Genomic DNA, 17,540 nt, shown 5'->3' with positions numbered 1-17,540 from the left:
TAACAGAAGGGAATCAGATCAGGGAGAGCTGTTTTACAGTTTGCACCATTGTTTGATTTCCAGAACCAGGAAAGAAGGAAAACTAGCCATAACTTTAGCTTTTGCCAGATTAAAGAAAGGGTGTAAATATCTCTAATAGGAGGAATGATGGTCTGGAAGTCATGCAAATATGCCACATCTTTGAGCTTGAAATTGCAGTCTCAACACAGCAAAACAGAACAGGTATCCTTAGACTGCCACCTTTCCAGATGCTCTGTAGAAATTTTAAATACATGTATGTTCACAAATGCATGAAGCGCACGGATGCATGCACAATCACAGACATCCAGAGGTTTTAGTCTGTTGTCCCCTTTGCTAACCCAGTTATTAGCAAAGTTTTTACAGCCAAGTCTTTATAGCTGGCAATAAAAATGCCAGCCGGAGCCTAGCATGTGAAATTATCTCTGCGGTTCCCATACTGGTACTTTCGCAAGCCACGGAGGGAACTAAACGCATTTCTCTATTCCACCCTGTGTCTTTAAATATAGTTGCCTCAATTAAATAGGGCAATTGGTTTTATTAGAATTGTTATAACTTCGCAGCATGGAATGGGGAGCCCCTACCATGAAGCAATTATGCAAAAAAGAAAATATTTAAAGAACATCCTGCTTCTTATCATGATCTACAGGCAGCTTAATGCGGTAAACGTGGCTCCTGAATGTGGACCTGTGTGATACTGGTTTTTCCATTTCATATGTGGCAGATATAAAATAGAATGATGCCCACTCATTTTCATGGCACAATCCTTTGGCACAGAGAAACAAATCTCACAGAGCTCAGTGGGGTTTCATCCCTTGTAAGTCATCACATATAGGACTGCTAACTTCAAAGTTTTACATACGCATACAAAACTATCTGGCAGGGAAGACTGGCTAAGCTGGAGTTTTACATGCATATATTGCGAATTTGTATTAAAACATTTATACTCTTATGATTTAGCCAGAAAGAGGGTGCCTCTTATACTGACCAGCTGGGACAGAAACCATACAGGCAGCCTTCTGACACAGTTAGCACTAAATAAAAGTTGATGGACAGCCCAAGAAGAGCTGATGGCCTCTCAGCAGAGGTAGATGACAATTGTATATAGTTGCACTACATTCACACAGACATCTGGGTAGCATCAGTGTACTCACTGATATATGCCATACTGTGTCTTGAGCTCCCTATGTATATAGATTTTTTTGGAAATTATTTGAATGGATATTTGTGTGCATTTTTCCAGATAGGCACAGTGATGTATTTGAATGATGAGGACTACATTTGAAAGCATCAAAATCTTCTGGCTAGCTAAGCTGAGATTACCACCCAAGTCTGAAAGAGGGTAATTGATATCATTCACATTAGTATGAAAAAGGGATTTGCAATTAGCGGGTTTTCTTTCTCAAGGGTGGTTTAGCTGTAGATTTTCTGCATCTGTAGGAATTTGGTCTAGACTAGAGGATCCTTGAGGATCTGTTCCACTTCTTTTCTATTGTTATGTGCTGTCAAGTAGATTCCGACTTACGATGATTCTACAAATGTGACCTCCAGAATGTCCTACCATGAATAGTCCTGCTCAGGTCTTGCAAATTCAAATCTGTGGCTTTGTTTATTGAGACAATCCATCTCACATTTGCTCTTTCCTTTTCTTGCTGCCTTCAACTTTCCCTAGCATTGTTGTTTTCCAGAGTACCTTGTGTTCTTGTGAAGTACCCAATGTATGACTACGTTGGTTGTGTCACTTTTGTTCCAGTTCTGTAATTTTATAATAAGCTGAAGACAACTCCTGTGCTCTTTGGGTAATGGTGTTGGAAGGGGTTCATTTAATATTACTTGCACTGAGTAAAATGCCCTGGACTGTCACTCAAAATGAAAACCCCAGATGAACAAGGGGGCACCTATTCAGACACAACAGGAGGGGAATGTTAAGGGAAGCGGGGGGGGGGATTTAGGTCTCCCAGACACCCATGTTTCTGCTGTTGCTGAGTTTATTCCAAACCCTAGCATTCACCCAAAGTGTTACATGTCTGCCTAGACCAAGCATTTGATCGGTTTCTAGGAAAGTGAAAAAGGGGAGATAAACAACATTTATTTGGGGTCTTAGCACACCCCCGTTTGGGCCCCTTCTGGCTTCGCTTCTCCCCAGTGTAAAACCTGTGTGCCTTCCGTGCTTCCTGATGCATGACATGAAAAGGGCCTGCAGCTTTTCCACTCCGATGTCACAATGACATTTGCTATCATCCTGCAGAAGGTCTGCTTACCCTCAGTAGGCGAGCTAACTCCACGGATGGGCACCATTCAAGCCCATTCTTTCTGTTTGTGCCGTCATCCTGCACAGGGCAGCCTCCTGGGAAATCTTTGAGATAAATGGTCCAAAGAAAACAAAATCCAGGCTTGAGAAAAAGGTTTCCTACCTGTGTTGCAAATGGTGTCCACATTGAAAGTGGATGGATGTCGCCGCCACCTCTTCTCCCACCTCTGCCTTGTAGTCCTTGTTGGTTGCAATTCATTCTTCTCATGACACGAGGCTGCTGCAGCATCTGCAGGATGGCAGCGGCATGCTAAGGAAGAAAAAACCCTTTTCAAAATGTTAACAGGGAATGGATTGTCAAAAGCATTTGGATACCTCATTGCAAAAGCTTTGAATACATCTTAAGGCCTAGCTGTGATCATTTTGATCACGGAGCCAAAGAGATGGAAAAGGTTGAAGTACCTCTATATGAAGTAGGAGAACCTACACTGTTAAGCTTCCATTGCCCAAGGCTCTTTAGGGGCTACAGATCCAGTCTTGATCTCTGGGACAGGGTGGCCCTATGTCCTTCTTTAGTCAGGACAGTCCTCCATTTGAAGATTTTGTTGACGTGCAAGTGGCCACTCTACCTGGCCTCCCAGTGAGTTTCCTTGGGCACATAGAGTTTTCATTGTGTATCTAGCAGCCTTCTCTCATTTTTTTAGTAAATTGCCTGGGAAAGGGTCATTTCATAAGAAAAAAAAAGCAGACCACACAAACTGAAGTAACTGCTGCTGAGCGGCAAGGAAGACTATGGCCTGGCAAGACCATCCTGTATCAACTCCAGGTGTGAGGTCAATCCCAGAAGCGACATTCTGAAAACCCTGGTCAGACCATTCCTCAGAAATAACGAATTGCTGCTGAGCTAGATATTTCTTCAAAAGCTCAGTGCTTTCTATTTTCTCTCTGTATACATTTATTTGCAGGAAGCAGGAGGCATAGGGCCTTTCAGAGAGTTATGAAACGTTAGGCTTTATTCCTTTGATTTCTATCCCATCTGTATCTCAATGCTGCATCTCAAGCAGGTTACCTCGTCACAAAGTTGTGCAGTATGGTGAGCAGTAGTGTGTTTTTTACTTAAATTATGGTAATAATGCCTAATGGTGATGCTATTTCCATACACTGGTTTAAATTAGTGTAGGCAAATTGAATGCAAAAATGTCTTCCTTTTTGTGAGCATGTCCTCCTCTTCAGTGTTCCTTGGTGGCGATCGAGCAGTGGCCACCTGTCCTTGGACTGCCCTTCTGGAAATTGTTTCCTCTTCTGCTGTGTGTGTTTGTGTCCATCCATCCACCCATCTATTGCATAGATCGTAGGGCTTTTAGGCAATGACAGCAGCAGAGAGTGGTAAGCGAGTCAGGCATGCTAAAGGCTATGGATTCAGAGTACTCACTCCAGATGCTCATGGTAAGTTAAAACAAGAAATGTACCAATTGTATTTCCAAGAAAGCCATCCAGTATAAAATGTAAACTTGAGCACAGAAGCCTAAATATCTGGATAGATCTTATGTGTCAGAACAAAATCTCTCTCTTTTGGGTATGGGATGTTCTGAAGTGATACTAATGAAGAAGGTAGTTCTCTGAGGTGGTTCACATACTTACCTAGCAGGTGGTCCTTCTCACATGATGCTGAAGGCATATGTTGAACTGCTGGATAGTTCAGTGGTTTAGGTATCTGCCAGAGGTTGGGCGTTCAATTCCCCACTGAGCCTCCTTGATAGGGTTTGATAGGGTTCCTTCCAGCTCTGCAGTTCTAACATAATGATGACAGGCTTTTTTCTTAAGGTAGCTAGAGCTGTAGGCACCAGCTGGCATCTCCAAGAAATGCTTCTCCAGGTCAGATTCCACTCATTCTAAGGAAGAGCTGGCTCTCACTTGGTGATCATAACAACCCGAACTTTGAAACTGAATGTGTTGAGCTTTGAGAGACCTTAATAGGAACCGTGTCTCAGTCCATTTCTGATTAGGGAAGAGAAAAGATTGGAGCGATCCTGATACATTAAGTCTAACGAATCTTAATTGTTTTGCATTGTCTTTTTTGGCTTAGGTCTTGGGAAGGAAGAGAGGCTAATGAAGCCACAACTGGATGTTATTGGAGAAACCGTCACCGTCAACTCTGGAGGCTCTCTTGCCCTAACCTGCAGGTAATTTGTATTATTTAATTTATTTATTTATTTGATTTATATACCACCCATCTGGCAGCCAAGGTCACTCTGGGCAGTTTATAACAAATAACAAAAAACAACAGAGTAACAAAATAGAAAATAGTGGCATTAATACATAGGGGTGAAAATAAAAAATCATAAAGTGAAGTGAGTTTAAAATTATAATACAATAAATACAATTAAAAGCATAGAAGAAAATAAAAACATGGAACATGACAATATGATAGAAGTTATATTATTGGACACTGTTGTATCAGAGTGTAGTTTATTCAGAGAAGGCTTGTCTAAATAGCCATATTTTTAGCAGCTTTTTGAATGTGCCCGATGAAGGGGCCAGGCAGACTTCAGGCAGAAGAGAGTTCCATAATTGTGGTGCTACCGCCGAGAAGGCCCGAATTCTAGTGGTTGTTTTCCAGGCCTCTCTTGGGGTCAGAACTCTCAGCCCCCCAATTTGTACTGTACTTGGGACATCCTGGACAGAATCTTGAACTCCAGGATCCATCCCAGAACGCATGATGTAATGGGGCATCCTTCTGAGCATATGCAGAATGCCAATAAATTGGGCTGTAGTGCCAATAGGAACTTCCCCTCACCGAGGCCTTATCAATGATGCAGTGGGTGGATTTTAATTCATGCTTCTCCTCCTCATCCCTACCATCATCATGCTCCCTGATCCTTTAACTAAAGAAAAAGGACGAAGCATCTTTAAGCAAAAATTTTAAAACATTTAAAATAATAATAATAATAATAATAACAAAGATTCATAGCCTCTGCTAGGAGACTTTAGTCTCCTTTTCACTCTCCCTGGCTTCTTCCACTCTTAGAGATGAGAGTAAATGGTTTTCAGTTTAACATGGAAGAAATCTATAGTGTGTTTTCCCTCTAGTGTTTTTGAGTGTTTGATAGCAACAGTTTCAGACACATCAAAGAGGCACTATCTTTTCCACCAAAATGGAATATAATCATACCTTTTGTCCCAAATCGATACCGAGCTGTTCATAACCTTGTCCAAAAGCTGTTGTATCAGAAAAGTACGGAGAAAACAACCTCACCTTCATACTCCCTGCGTTTTGACAAACTTTTAGCCCATCTGCCCTGAACCACTTGAGCAGACACCCATCAATTACAATGTTATTTCAAGAAGAGGAAATGGTAGAATCCAGGGTCAAAGGTACCTGTTCCAGGAAAGATACAAAATGTTCACTCGTTTGTGAACTATTTTCACACTTTAAAGCAGATCAAACCACTCTGCAAGATTAACATTATACTATTAAAGAGCACTAAAGTATTATTTAATTCATCAGTGGTTAGAATCCTACCGGTGATTGACAGTGGCTTAAACACAATTGCACTGAGAATTTCCTGTTAATTGTTTATTTATTAATTTAAAATGTTTTGCCATACCTGTCTCATTAAAAAAGGACCCAAGGTGGCTTACATAATTGTTAAAAGCTAAGAATTCTCAATTTGTTGTTCATATTCCCTATTAATTTTTTTAAAAATGTGCAGGGATACTAGGGAAGCACATCACCGGGCTGGGTGTTCCCCCATTCCAAAACATCATGCCAGCTTAGGAGGTCATCAGAACGCCACCCAGAGGCATGCCCTCCTATTCTTTCCTAGAACGAAACAGTTGATCATGAGGCGTTTGAATTGTTCCAGCTTGAAAAATGTAGAAGCCTCCAGCAACCAGGGGGTGGGAATGAGCTCTGAATCAGATGTGAAAAAAGGCCAGGGTGATTCACAATGGCTTTTGCATTGTGTGAATACTTGAAAATTCATCATCATCATAGAACGGTTGTACTTGTGGAGTAAATCCTGAAGTATCTGTCAGTGTAGCTGCATCTGAAGTGAGGCATGGAAACTTACCTGCTGGTTACACTTCCAAACTAAGATGGAGTCTGTATTTTGATGTGTTCTGTTGGCAGGGGTGCACGTGCCTTGACGTGGTTCTGGCACAATGAAAAATTCACCGATGGGAAGCGGTGGCATATGGACAAGCAGCCGTGCCCAGAGAGGCCATCCCAGACCTGCAGTACTCTCGTGGTGAACCCAGCCATCGGCAATGACACTGGCTACTTCACCTGCCATTACAGCCACCTTCCTTCAGATGAAAACCGGAAGGCAAGGATATATGTCTTCGTCAGAGGTAAATGCTGTGGAAAGTTGTTGTTTTTTATCCCCTTTCAACACACCACAGTTCTGTGTGGGAGACAGCAAGGGCAAAGAGGGAGAGAGCAACTGTGTAATGGGCATGGCGTTGTTGGCAGATGGCCACTGATTTAAAGACTTCTTTTCATGATCTGGGGATATGCATGGCTCATACACAATGCAACAAAGTTGTGAGAACCCCAACAATACAAAAGGAAGCCTTCAATCAGCAGCAGTGCAATCCTGCACCAGTTTTTAGGAAGTAAATCTCATATCCCTTTTATCCGCATCCATAGGATTGTGGTGTAAATTATTTATTTTCTATTTCCTTTTGCACACTCATCATTCCCCTTCCTTAACAATGCAACAGCCCGGGTGGGTGGGGAGGTCCTTAACAGCTGTCTCATTCTGGTTCTGTACGATTTGCTCCTTTCCATCACAACTTTCTGCTCAGAATGCGCCCATCTCACAGTCCAGCCCCACACCAGCATCTGAGCCACAGGCAGCCGGACACTGGAAATTCAATTCCTCGATCACATGCAGTGTTTTTTGTTTTCCAGAAAATTAATAGCTGACCATGACCTGAATTACCCTTCCTACAGTTTACTGCTTTGTGGGTTTTGAGAGACTCATCTGGGACCACCTGAGAGCTTTCCTTTTTATATACACAGTACAGTATTATGAAAATCTCCCCTGTAGTGGGCAAAAATTGAGCACTGATTACATCTAGAAATGTCTCAGGATGTCCTCTAAGTCTCTGGCCGCTAGCTGTGTGTTGTGAAATCAATCTGGCATTTGAGCGATACAGAAAAGATAATTCCACTTTACCTGATTGTGAGCCTGCACGCACATACGGGCAGCAAAGCTTGGAGAGATGATGTCTGTATGCACACCATCAGCTCAGAGGACAGATGAAGCCAGTGGAAATGAGAAGACTATTTAAATGATGATAAAACATGGCACTCATGTGGGGGGGGGGGGAGCAGGATAAATTTGATTCTGATAACAGGTTCCAAATGCCCTGAAAGATAAGACTGAAACAGTGAGTTATGTGAGTGATTCATTCCTCTATCATTGGTGGAAGAGAGGAATCATCACCATCATCTTAGAACTGCAGAGCCGGAAGGGGCCCTCTGGATCATGGAGCCCAGCCCCTGTCAAGGAGGCCCAGTGGGGGGAATCAAACTCCCAACCTCAGGCTCTGCAGCCAGAGACCTCCACCCCTGAGCTGTCCAGCAGTTCTAGTGTGGCTCTCAGGCCGCTTATGGGCCCCAAGGGATTATTTCAGCCCTTGGGCCTTCTTCACACTCCCAGTGCCAAATATTTAAATTTTGGGGGTTTTTTCTCCACACTCTGAGATGAAGCAGGTGACAATGGTCAAGGGGATCCCCAAGGCCTCCAGCTAAGGATGTTAAATGGCTTATTTCTCCCACCTCCTCTTTCATTCTGATTTGCAAACTTCCTAGGGCTGCCTTGCAATTGTCGTTGTTTTCTTTAGAGACAAGAGAATAGTGCTTTCTGATACGTCATTTCCATCACGACCAAAATCTTTTCTAGCAAAGGTGCATTCCTCTCTGTCATGAAATACATTAAGTAGTTACTTCATGTTGATTCCGGAGCAGAGGAAGGTCTTGGCAGGGCGTCATCTGATCTCCCTCTGGCAGCTGCCATTTCACCCAAAGGCAGTGGCCGAGAGTGACTGTTCCCAAACGCAGTGTTCCAGATCTTGTTGAACTACATCTACAGGACCTTTGAGCAGGCATGGCCAGTGTGAAGGGATTTTTGAAGCTACAGTCCAGAAACATTGGGGATCCCTTGCCCTAGAAACTATGTTCTGTGGCATCATGGGCTTGCTATTTTAATGCAACTGTCTCATTTTTATGGTTGGCACCATATTTTCATTGGCCTACAGGAGAGACTCTAAGTCCTTGAAATGGCTGATATTTACTGTCAGTGGATCTGTTGAGTCAAAATTGTTTCTGAATAGGAAGGGGTAGATAGGTAGTTGGTCCAGTTATTTATGGGCACAGGCAGGTGGGGTGAGGGGAAAAACACACAAGTAGATTGTTCTTCCTCTGAGACCACTGGGCAATCCTTACAAGAGGCCAGGAAGAATAGTATTTTTCTCCTTTTCAGTGCTGAAATCCCTCGGTGGTGTAGTAACGGAAGTCTTCCACCTTCGCTACTGCTTCTTGGCCTTGCTTTCTGTTTGTGGAGCTTTGCAGGGTTGCTCAAAGTTTGGCATGGGGGCGGCTGTACCACAGCTGGGAAGAAATTGTCCCAGATTACTCGGGCTAATAAAGAATCCTGCACGTTCTTGTTGAGAAACTGTATGCTGCTTTTCTGCCTGGGAGGACCCTTTTATTGAGTGATGGCTTATGTGGCTTTTGCTTTAAGTCTTTAATTATGGAAGAAAAATAATAATGGAAAGTTAAATATAACTTTCAATTGAGTGAATGGTATAAAGAAGTATGAAATTTAGCCATTAATGATACATTGACGTGTGAGGTTAAATAAAAAAAGGTATTGTCTAAAATGAAAGAATTTAGCATTATACTGTATGGGAAGATTTCATAACAGAAGTTTGAATGAAAGGAAAAGGTCAGGTGCACATACAAGAAATATAGCATTTTTGGAAGGGACAAAGGGCTTTGTAATGAGAAAGAGAATAATAATAATTAAAAAACATGTACCTTAAAAGGCCCCAGTTGTGGGAAGCACTAAATGTTAACAAGAAGGAAAGTATTACTTTGTATTAATGATGATATTTTTTATTTTCTTTTGTAGTTATCAATTCTATACTTTTTTTATGATTGTGATGTTTGTTTTCTAGGTTTATTTTTCAATTTAAAATAAAAATGAATCATAAAGATGTCCTAAATTATGACTAGAAACAATGGGGTTAAAAGAAGTACTACTAGTAGTAGTAATAATAATAATGGTAATAATATTTGTCATTATTATGGGATATGATTGGCAACCATTTCTACTTTAACTGAAAACTGTATGCATGCCATGTGTGAATTGAACCGTAGAGTTCTGATCATTTCCTAAATATCTGGTCAAGACAGAGAGCAGATGATTCAAAATGCCGGTTGAGCGTCAGAATGAATAGTGCAGACAAACTCAAATTGTAGGTGGAAGGAAGGAATAATTCTTCTTTATCCCCTTTTTCCAAATTGTACATGATATGATACCCCTCTGTTGGGTCAATTTAGACAGGCCTATATCCAAGTAAGAATTAAAAAGCAGAGACATCACCTTGCCAACAAAGGTCCGCATAGTCCAAGCTATGGTTTTTCCAGTAGCGATGTATCAATTCTGAAGGAAATCAACCCGGAGTGCTCACTGGAAGGATAGATCCTGAAGCTGAGGCTCCAATACTTTGGCCATCTCATGAGAAGAGAAGACTCCCTGGAAAAGACCCTGATGTTGGGAAAGGGTGAAGGCAAGAGGAGAAGAAAGGGACGACAGAGGATGAGATGGTTGGACAGTGTCATCGAAGCAACCAACATGAATTTGACCCAACTCTGGGAGGCAGTGGAAGACAGGAGGGCCTGGCATGCTCTTGTCCATGGGGTCACAAAGAGTCCGACACGACTTAATGACTAAACAACAACAATATCCAAGTGAATGGTAAGTGTGGAAAAAGAAAGGGTATATTCACAAGAATCAATAGGAATTTAGGTAAAAAAAAAAAATCAGATCTTGGAACATTCTCCCAGAATCCCCCTACAGAGGCAGTCTGGCATACAACATTTACTTGGGTTAGCTCCTGTTTTCTGCCTTTTTAGCCTTTTTTGACAGAATTCTGCCTCCTCTTCATGTACTTGTCATTGTACTCTGATTAGCTGAAGATCAGAAGCTGATGTGGGCTCTCCATTTATCTGAAAATGTACTTTAAATTAGAAAAAAAGGTCAAAGTGTACTCTTCAATGGCAGATTGCCACAATCAGTGGGGAGAAAAAGAGAGATAAACACATTAAATGGCTACAAAAATATATGCTCATTGTTTGTAATTATGATCATGGCTGGTTGTGACTGTTCTGGATTAGGGGTATGAATGTTACACTTTTTCATTATATCTAAGAAAAGGGGATCAGATGTTCTTGTCTCTGCAAAATATCCCTTCAGTTTGATCACCCAGGAGAAAAAAATCACTGATCTTCAGAAAATCTATGGGAGTAGTTTTGAAAGTCCATAGAAATTGAAAAGGTCTAGCCTGCACAGGACTTGAATTGTGGGAAACAAGAAAGGGAAATGAGCAAAAGCCTTCTGCAGAGATGCTGTGAAAACCCACCTGGCTAGAGAAGGTCCCCCTACAACTGCTCTGTCTGAAGAAACTGGAAAAACCTCCAAGAATGAGAGATTTATGACAATTTGTCATGTTACTCCCTCACTAATGTGCCAGGTCCTTAATGACCTGGTGGACTGGTCATGCTAAAAACATGATTACTGTTATCCATCTGCCGGAGATGTAAAGGTCTTTTTTGGCATGTCCTCTGTGAGGCATCCCCTCCCTAGCTGCAGAAAGAGGGGGTGGACATATGACTAGGAAGCAGCTGGATTCTTCCCCTCAAGCAGAGAAATGGCTTGATGCTGCCTAGACATGCGTCCTTTAAAATGGCTTGATTTTTGCCTACAATAAACAAAGAAAATTATGAGTGAAGAAGGATCAGGTCCTTTTGATTTCTTTCTAAGCAGAAACACAAAGGTTTCGACCCGTGAGGGTTGAATGTGTTCTATTCACCAGGAGCTTAAAAGGCATGCAAGAGAAAGTCTTCTGGACCAAACCAAATGCCTGTTGAGTCCCACAGGGGGTGGCCAGATGTAAATGGGAACCAGCAACATAGAAGCTGCCACCTTCTATGAATATCAAAGCTTCCACTGCTAGTTTGCCATCCCAGATTTCTACTCCAGATTAGTGTGGCTTCATTCTTCAACTTGAACATGACCTTTTTTCTCCTGGCTCTTCCTGCTTCTCCTGCATCCTTTTCTTCCTCTAGTTTTTTCTCTCTGCATTTGAGTATGGGTGGTGTGTGTGTGTGTGTGTGCCGCCTTGACTTAGGTTGAACATGCAGCAGCCCCACCCTGCCTGCCTTCCTGCAAACATTTTCTAACCTGCCGAGTCCCAGACAGGCTGTCTGCTGGACTTACTAAAAAAGAAACCCTTTACCATCTCCTTGGCCTTTCCTGACAGCTGATAAGCCTGCTGACGTTGCACAGCAGGCATCTTGTCTCTCCGTGCAACGTGCGCTGTGACTCGGCATAGTCTGGTGTTTCCTTGAAGGAGAATGTGCATGGATTGAAGGGTGCTCACGTAGGACCTAAAGAGCTTTCTGTGCAAACAAGACTGTTACATCCTGCACTGACAATTATTGCTCTTAGGTACTGAACAGGTTGAGTTTGTTTGCCTAAAAGGGAGGTCATACCGTGGGCCATGTCAGTCTGTGACATTATCTGTAGCAGGTGCATGGTAGTCAGTGGTGTTACTTGGCACCCAACATAAATGCCATTCATTCATCGAAGAAGGATTGATTCCAATGGCGAGATGAAAATCGCTTTGTTTGCTCTTGTGTCACACTCATCTGTCTAATTCATGGTTAATTTGTAAAGGATTGCATAGGGCTCATTCAATCATCAGTATTTTATGAGTGCTGCAAACAATGGACAAAATCCTGCTGCTCAACTATGCATGTGCAACTCGAGGTTGTACCCACTGTAGTGACATTAGCACCAAGGCCGAAGTGCCATCCCAGAATCACTTCTTCTGACATGTTGTACAATCAGCTGTGCACATTCATCCAGCAGAATTGCACAATTCCTTGTTACCGAGGATAACTTTATGTTACACCCACAGGAACAATACTTTGTCCTCTATTTTTTTTTACACATTTAAAGCAGCAACCGATACCATGAATCACTGTTCAACAAGACATTTAAAAACAAAAGGCTAGAGCATTCCAACATTTCTCGTGCACTACAGGGGCTCCTGCTGGTGGTGTGGAAGAGAGGAAGGCAAGGCGTACACCACTCCTTTCCTCCCTTTTTATAAAAGCCGAGAGCCTCCCATTGTGAGCTCTGTTTTCCTTTGGAGCTGGTTGGCTGGAGTGATTTGGTTTGAACTAGAAAAGTTAGGCGCAAGAATTAGAAACAAATAAAACTGTCTAGGGGGAGAAACAAAGCCATACATTTTGTGTGTGTAAAGGGGGAGAGTGGCAAAGAACTGGAGAGGTTTTATTGCAAAGAGACTCAAGGGGGACACTGAAGAAAGGAAAGGAAGTGTGCGCAAAGGAAGGCAGTGACAAAGAAGGGCAGAGGTTGAAGGAAGAGCCAGAGTCAAGAGAATACTTCCATGCAAGGGGGGATTTATATTTATGAGTTACCATTTTACCCCACCCTTCCTCTGGAGCACCAAGGGCAGTATACTTTTTCCCTCATCATAATTAGAAATCATAAATTTTTGCCCATTAACAACGGAGCTTTTACAACAGTAAATGCAACTAGTTATTAAAGTAGGATTTTAAAAAATGGTTTTTAAACTTGGCGCCCAAGGCAATCCCACACCACAGAAAAAATCCTTTTGACAGTGCTGAGAAGGTGTGAATTTTGTTGTGTTCTTTTTCTTGGAAGGACCCTTTATAGGGGTAGCCGTAGTAAAGCTTCAGGGAACATTATCTCTCACAGCACAATATCATACAAGTCTACTCCTAATAAAGGTCCATTCAGCTTAATAAGACTTGCTCCCAGGTCAGTGACAATAGGGTTGCAGCCCAAGTTCTCAGTGACGGCTGGAACCTGGGGGACATGGAAGCTGGAAATGCGCAAGAGACCAGTAAGTGCCCAGATTTCTACTAGATATTTATGAGCAAGCAAGAAGCAATACCGACACTATCAAAGCTAATTGAAAAGGTGCTCTTTTGTGTGCCAGCTGGGTGCCTGCTCATAAATATCCGATAAGATTTTGACCCAATAAATATATACAACCAGTGGGACACTGGAGTTACACCCAGATTTTGATCCACACAGCACTTCGATTCGGTCATTGAGAAATAATGCTGTATCATTGTATGAATGTTGTGGTTTGATTAAGGATTTGACTCTGGATCTGGTTCTAGCCTGATACTGGAGTAGCACAACACTGGAGTAAAAAGATAAAGTGGGAAGATATAAGGTGCTCTGGAGTCGGAATCTTCCCTCTATCCCAGCCTTGGTTCCTATCTCTGATGTTCCAGAAGCGACAAGTTTATTCTGAAGGCTAACTGGAAGAAAGATTTTGCTTATATAGGCCATCCATGTATCCCAACCCCTCCATGAAAATCCAGACTTCTCTTCTCCAAAGGTCAGTCATTAGAAAGACAAAGCCTGATGTAGATTGCTGTTGGGTAATTAGTGTATAGGGTAAACTTACCCTATTTAAGGCTAAGCTTTTAGCCTCGAGAGCTAGTTTTCTTCCAGCCTCTGGCTAGACATTCACCTGGAACATAATATTTGGCTGACATTTCACCAACTGGATGACAATTTCTTCTTAAGGCAGTTCTGCTTCTAGTTGCAAAGCTGCCATCTCATTTCTTTTTGCCCTCAAACAGTACACTCACCAAACCCAAGAAGGTGTGGAAGTGGAGAAATACACAAGCACACTTGCAAAAGTAGGTGTCAGAGAGGTAGTGAGCACACCCCAAGGAAATACATCTTTCTACTGTTTACTTTGGTGTTTCCTTACCTATGCTGATGCTCTCAGGTTAGACATCCCTTTCTTCCACACATCTCTTTCTTTTCTTCATATAAATCATGGTAGCAGACCTCATCTGTCTCTTTCTTCCTTAGGATGTAGTTGTGAAATAAATGTCCTTCTGATTCCCGAAGACAGTCTTGGTGATTCCAAGCACCAGCTTATGCCCATGCTAGCATGAGATGAAGGAGAACCACCCATTATCCTTAGTGAATTTGGGATCCAATGTGAAAAGGTTTTATGCGTTCTTAATGCTGCCCCAGCATTCTGCCTGGGTATTATCCCACAGAACTCAGTGGAATCCACCCACCACTAAAATCACCACTGTACAAAGACAGAATTGTGCACCTTCCCTGTAGGCTTGGTTTCTCATGAACAATTCAGAAAGTTGGGGAAGAACACTGATCATTTCCACCTTCACCCCGTTGCCCTGTTTGGAAATTAGATGGGAGGGGAGAGATGGAGTGAAATCAAGCAATCATTTTGGAAATGTTGCTGTTGAAATTTCCCTCTGAACAATCCCAGAATGCCTTTTTTGAGCATATCCTGAAAAAACAGAATGACAACCCATGAGACATAATCAGAGGATGTCAACTGTGGGCTATGTCAGTTGATTCTCTTTTGGAAAGTTTAGCCTACCAGTAGGTGGAGTATTTCTGACGGACAAAAGTCAACCAGCTGGTCCTTTCCACCCATGCATCCTAAAAAATGATAATTTGAATGAAACTATTATTTTTGTTCCTGTTTTTCACTGGCAAATAATTTCCTGGATCTTTAGCCAGAACGGTGATGGGGAAACCCCAAAGCAGGTGAGAAAATGCAAGGGCAAGGAAGTTTTTTCTTTTGTCACCTGGGGTGTGTTTTTCAAAAGTAAAGCAAAAAACTGGGTGCTTCCTCTCCCTTTGTTATTACACGATTGACTGACATACTAGCTGTAGAATTTTTTTTTGAATGCACCAGCAGGAGAGGGGGAGCGAGTCTCTGACACAGAGGAATATATTATCTGTAATCTTGGCAACAGAAGGATAAACACTCAGAATTTTCTCCCAAACTGGCAGGGGGCAAAAAAAGCTTTCCCTCCCTAATAACCATTTTAAATGATGTAGTTATTTCCTAGTTTGGTATAATTGTGCAGCCAGCTCTTTTAAAATTCAGATGGGTAATCGCATCCCCAGGCATACGCTGATAATGAGGAAGAGCAAACTGCCTCTGGAACTCTACCTTTTATTAGGGGCAACAGCCTTCCCTTCACTCCCTCCATTATCATTCTGCTTTAAATAAGCAAACCAAACAAAGGAGGAGCAAAAAAATACCAAAAATTAAAAAATGAAATAAAAATGAACAGGTAGGGATAGGGAAGCCCTTAATAATCAAATCTAGAAAAGAACAAGGATCAAAACTGAGACAGTGTAGATATGCTGGTAGAGATAGTGTTGTGGATAGAGTAACAGACACATATTTAGCAGATCTGGGTTCAAATTATAGTCTAGCCATAGAAACCCATGTGACTTGAAAGCACTCAGAAACCCTCCTCCCTAAAGGGGTTGTAATACTAAAAAGAGCTGAAGTACTTAAAGTCATTATGATCTTGGGGTGGGTGGGGAATGGGAAGATAGCTGAGGAACATGTTTTCCTTTTAGGTTTGATAACATCTCTTTCTTTTACAGGGTCATTCTCTGTACTTCCTTCTCAATGGTGCCCAAACACATGTAGTTTTGATTGACTGATTGACTGATTGACTGACTGCATGTACACAACTGGCAAGCTTCTAGGAGCTGCTTGCATATTAGTTTTTAAAATGACAGGAAAATCCCTGCCTTTAGACGTTTCAGCTGAAAAGCCACCACACACAAGGAAAAGGAAGGAGGAAGGGAAGGCGGGGGGGGGGGGAGAGAAATATTTTAAGGAGTATTCAGCACTTTGTCTAGCTCTATTACAGCAATAAAATAAAATAAAAAATGGCTAAAATCGTATTAGAATTTTACTGTGCTGTAAGTGAAGTAGCAGTAAGTTGTGTCAGCAAATTGCCACAAATTAACAAGGTGCCAGTAACAAAAACCAGGACCATTACCGCTGCCTTGTTAACTAGAGGAACTTTACAGCCATGGCTTAACTTGATTTCACTTCCTCCGGAGTAAAATTCCACTGGGATTCTGAACAGAGGATCTTGTGAGAATTTAAAGACTAACAGATTTTATCTGGAATAAGACACCATTGGCTGTAGCTCGTTTTATGCATCTGACGAAATGGGCTGAAGCCCACAAAGGCAGATTGAATACATTATGTGAGGCTTTCTGCTGCAACAAGACTATCTGTTATTTTCAAGCACAGCTGCAGCTGCATGTCTGCCGAGATTCTACTTCAGTGCAAGAAAAGCACAGTGTGCGTGGCTGTACATCTTAAGAACCTCAGCTTTCCACTTTCTGATTTTTAGGACAGGGAAGATGTATTTAGATAGGTGTGGGATTTCAGGCAGCTGCAAAAGTGACTCAGCAAGGTTGGTGGCAGTGCGAGGGGGTGTATCTCCCTATGATTAAAGTCTGAGTCAAAGTACATGAGTGGACATATAGCTCAGTGGTCAGGAGCATGTGTGGCTGATGGTGTGACCAGCCCTGCCACCTACACAGCCTTGGGCAGGCTGCAGGGTTTCAGAGGATGACCTAAAAAGGATACTGGTAAATCACTTCTGAATACTTTATTTCTAGAAAACTCTAGGAGGGCCACCATACATAAGAATCAGTTTGACGTGATGTAATTATCAAAATTACACAGAGTAAGATAAAAAGTAGAAATCTGCATTGAAAACACACAAACATGCATAACGCTACATAGTTTTACCATTGCAGAAAGCAGCCTTTTCTTGAGAGAAGCTCAAGAAATCTCTTGTGTGTGCTGCTGGGGTTTTGTTTAATTTTTTTTAATAATTAGTTTTTTAAAAAAAAAAATACAAATAGCTCTGAGATCAGGAGGGCCCTCTGCCTTTCATGATAGGGGCGAGGAGAGCTGTCTGCTCCTGCATGAACGACATTGCTGCCTTATGCCCCCACATTCCTCTCACCTTCTCCAAGCCTAGATTTTAAAAGAATGGAAAACCTCTGGACAGAACTGAGTTCAGCAGGAGATGTATTTCAACATGATAAAGCTACCATAACTGCACCCTCATGTGGCAGGAAACAGTATTTTT

The 17,540-nt window shown here is 42.0% G+C and overlaps 1 protein-coding gene and 1 long non-coding RNA gene across 6 annotated transcripts in view; one reads left to right on the top strand and one right to left on the bottom strand.

Moving 5' to 3' along the window:
* The window catches only part of LOC144584484 (uncharacterized), a 68,183-nt gene extending 64,303 nt beyond the window's left edge, over window positions 1-3,880 (bottom strand). For both annotated transcript variants that reach the window (XR_013538752.1, XR_013538751.1), the window contains exon 1: window positions 2,433-3,880. This is a non-coding gene — a long non-coding RNA (uncharacterized LOC144584484). The remainder of the gene's footprint in view (window positions 1-2,432) is intronic.
* Window positions 1-17,540, top strand: part of LOC110074293 (vascular endothelial growth factor receptor kdr-like) — a 144,168-nt gene that overhangs the window by 31,330 nt on the left and 95,298 nt on the right. For all 4 annotated transcript variants that reach the window (XM_072981261.2, XM_072981260.2, XM_072981259.2 and 1 more), the window contains exons 2-3: window positions 4,356-4,452; window positions 6,402-6,622. In XM_072981261.2, coding sequence (XP_072837362.2) covers window positions 4,356-4,452; window positions 6,402-6,622 — 318 coding nt within the window. The remainder of the gene's footprint in view (window positions 1-4,355; window positions 4,453-6,401; window positions 6,623-17,540) is intronic.

The sequence above is a fragment of the Pogona vitticeps genome, chromosome 11, assembly GCF_051106095.1.
Source record: "Pogona vitticeps strain Pit_001003342236 chromosome 11, PviZW2.1, whole genome shotgun sequence".
NCBI lineage: Eukaryota > Metazoa > Chordata > Lepidosauria > Squamata > Agamidae > Pogona > Pogona vitticeps.
This window is presented reverse-complemented; position numbering and strand designations above follow the sequence as displayed.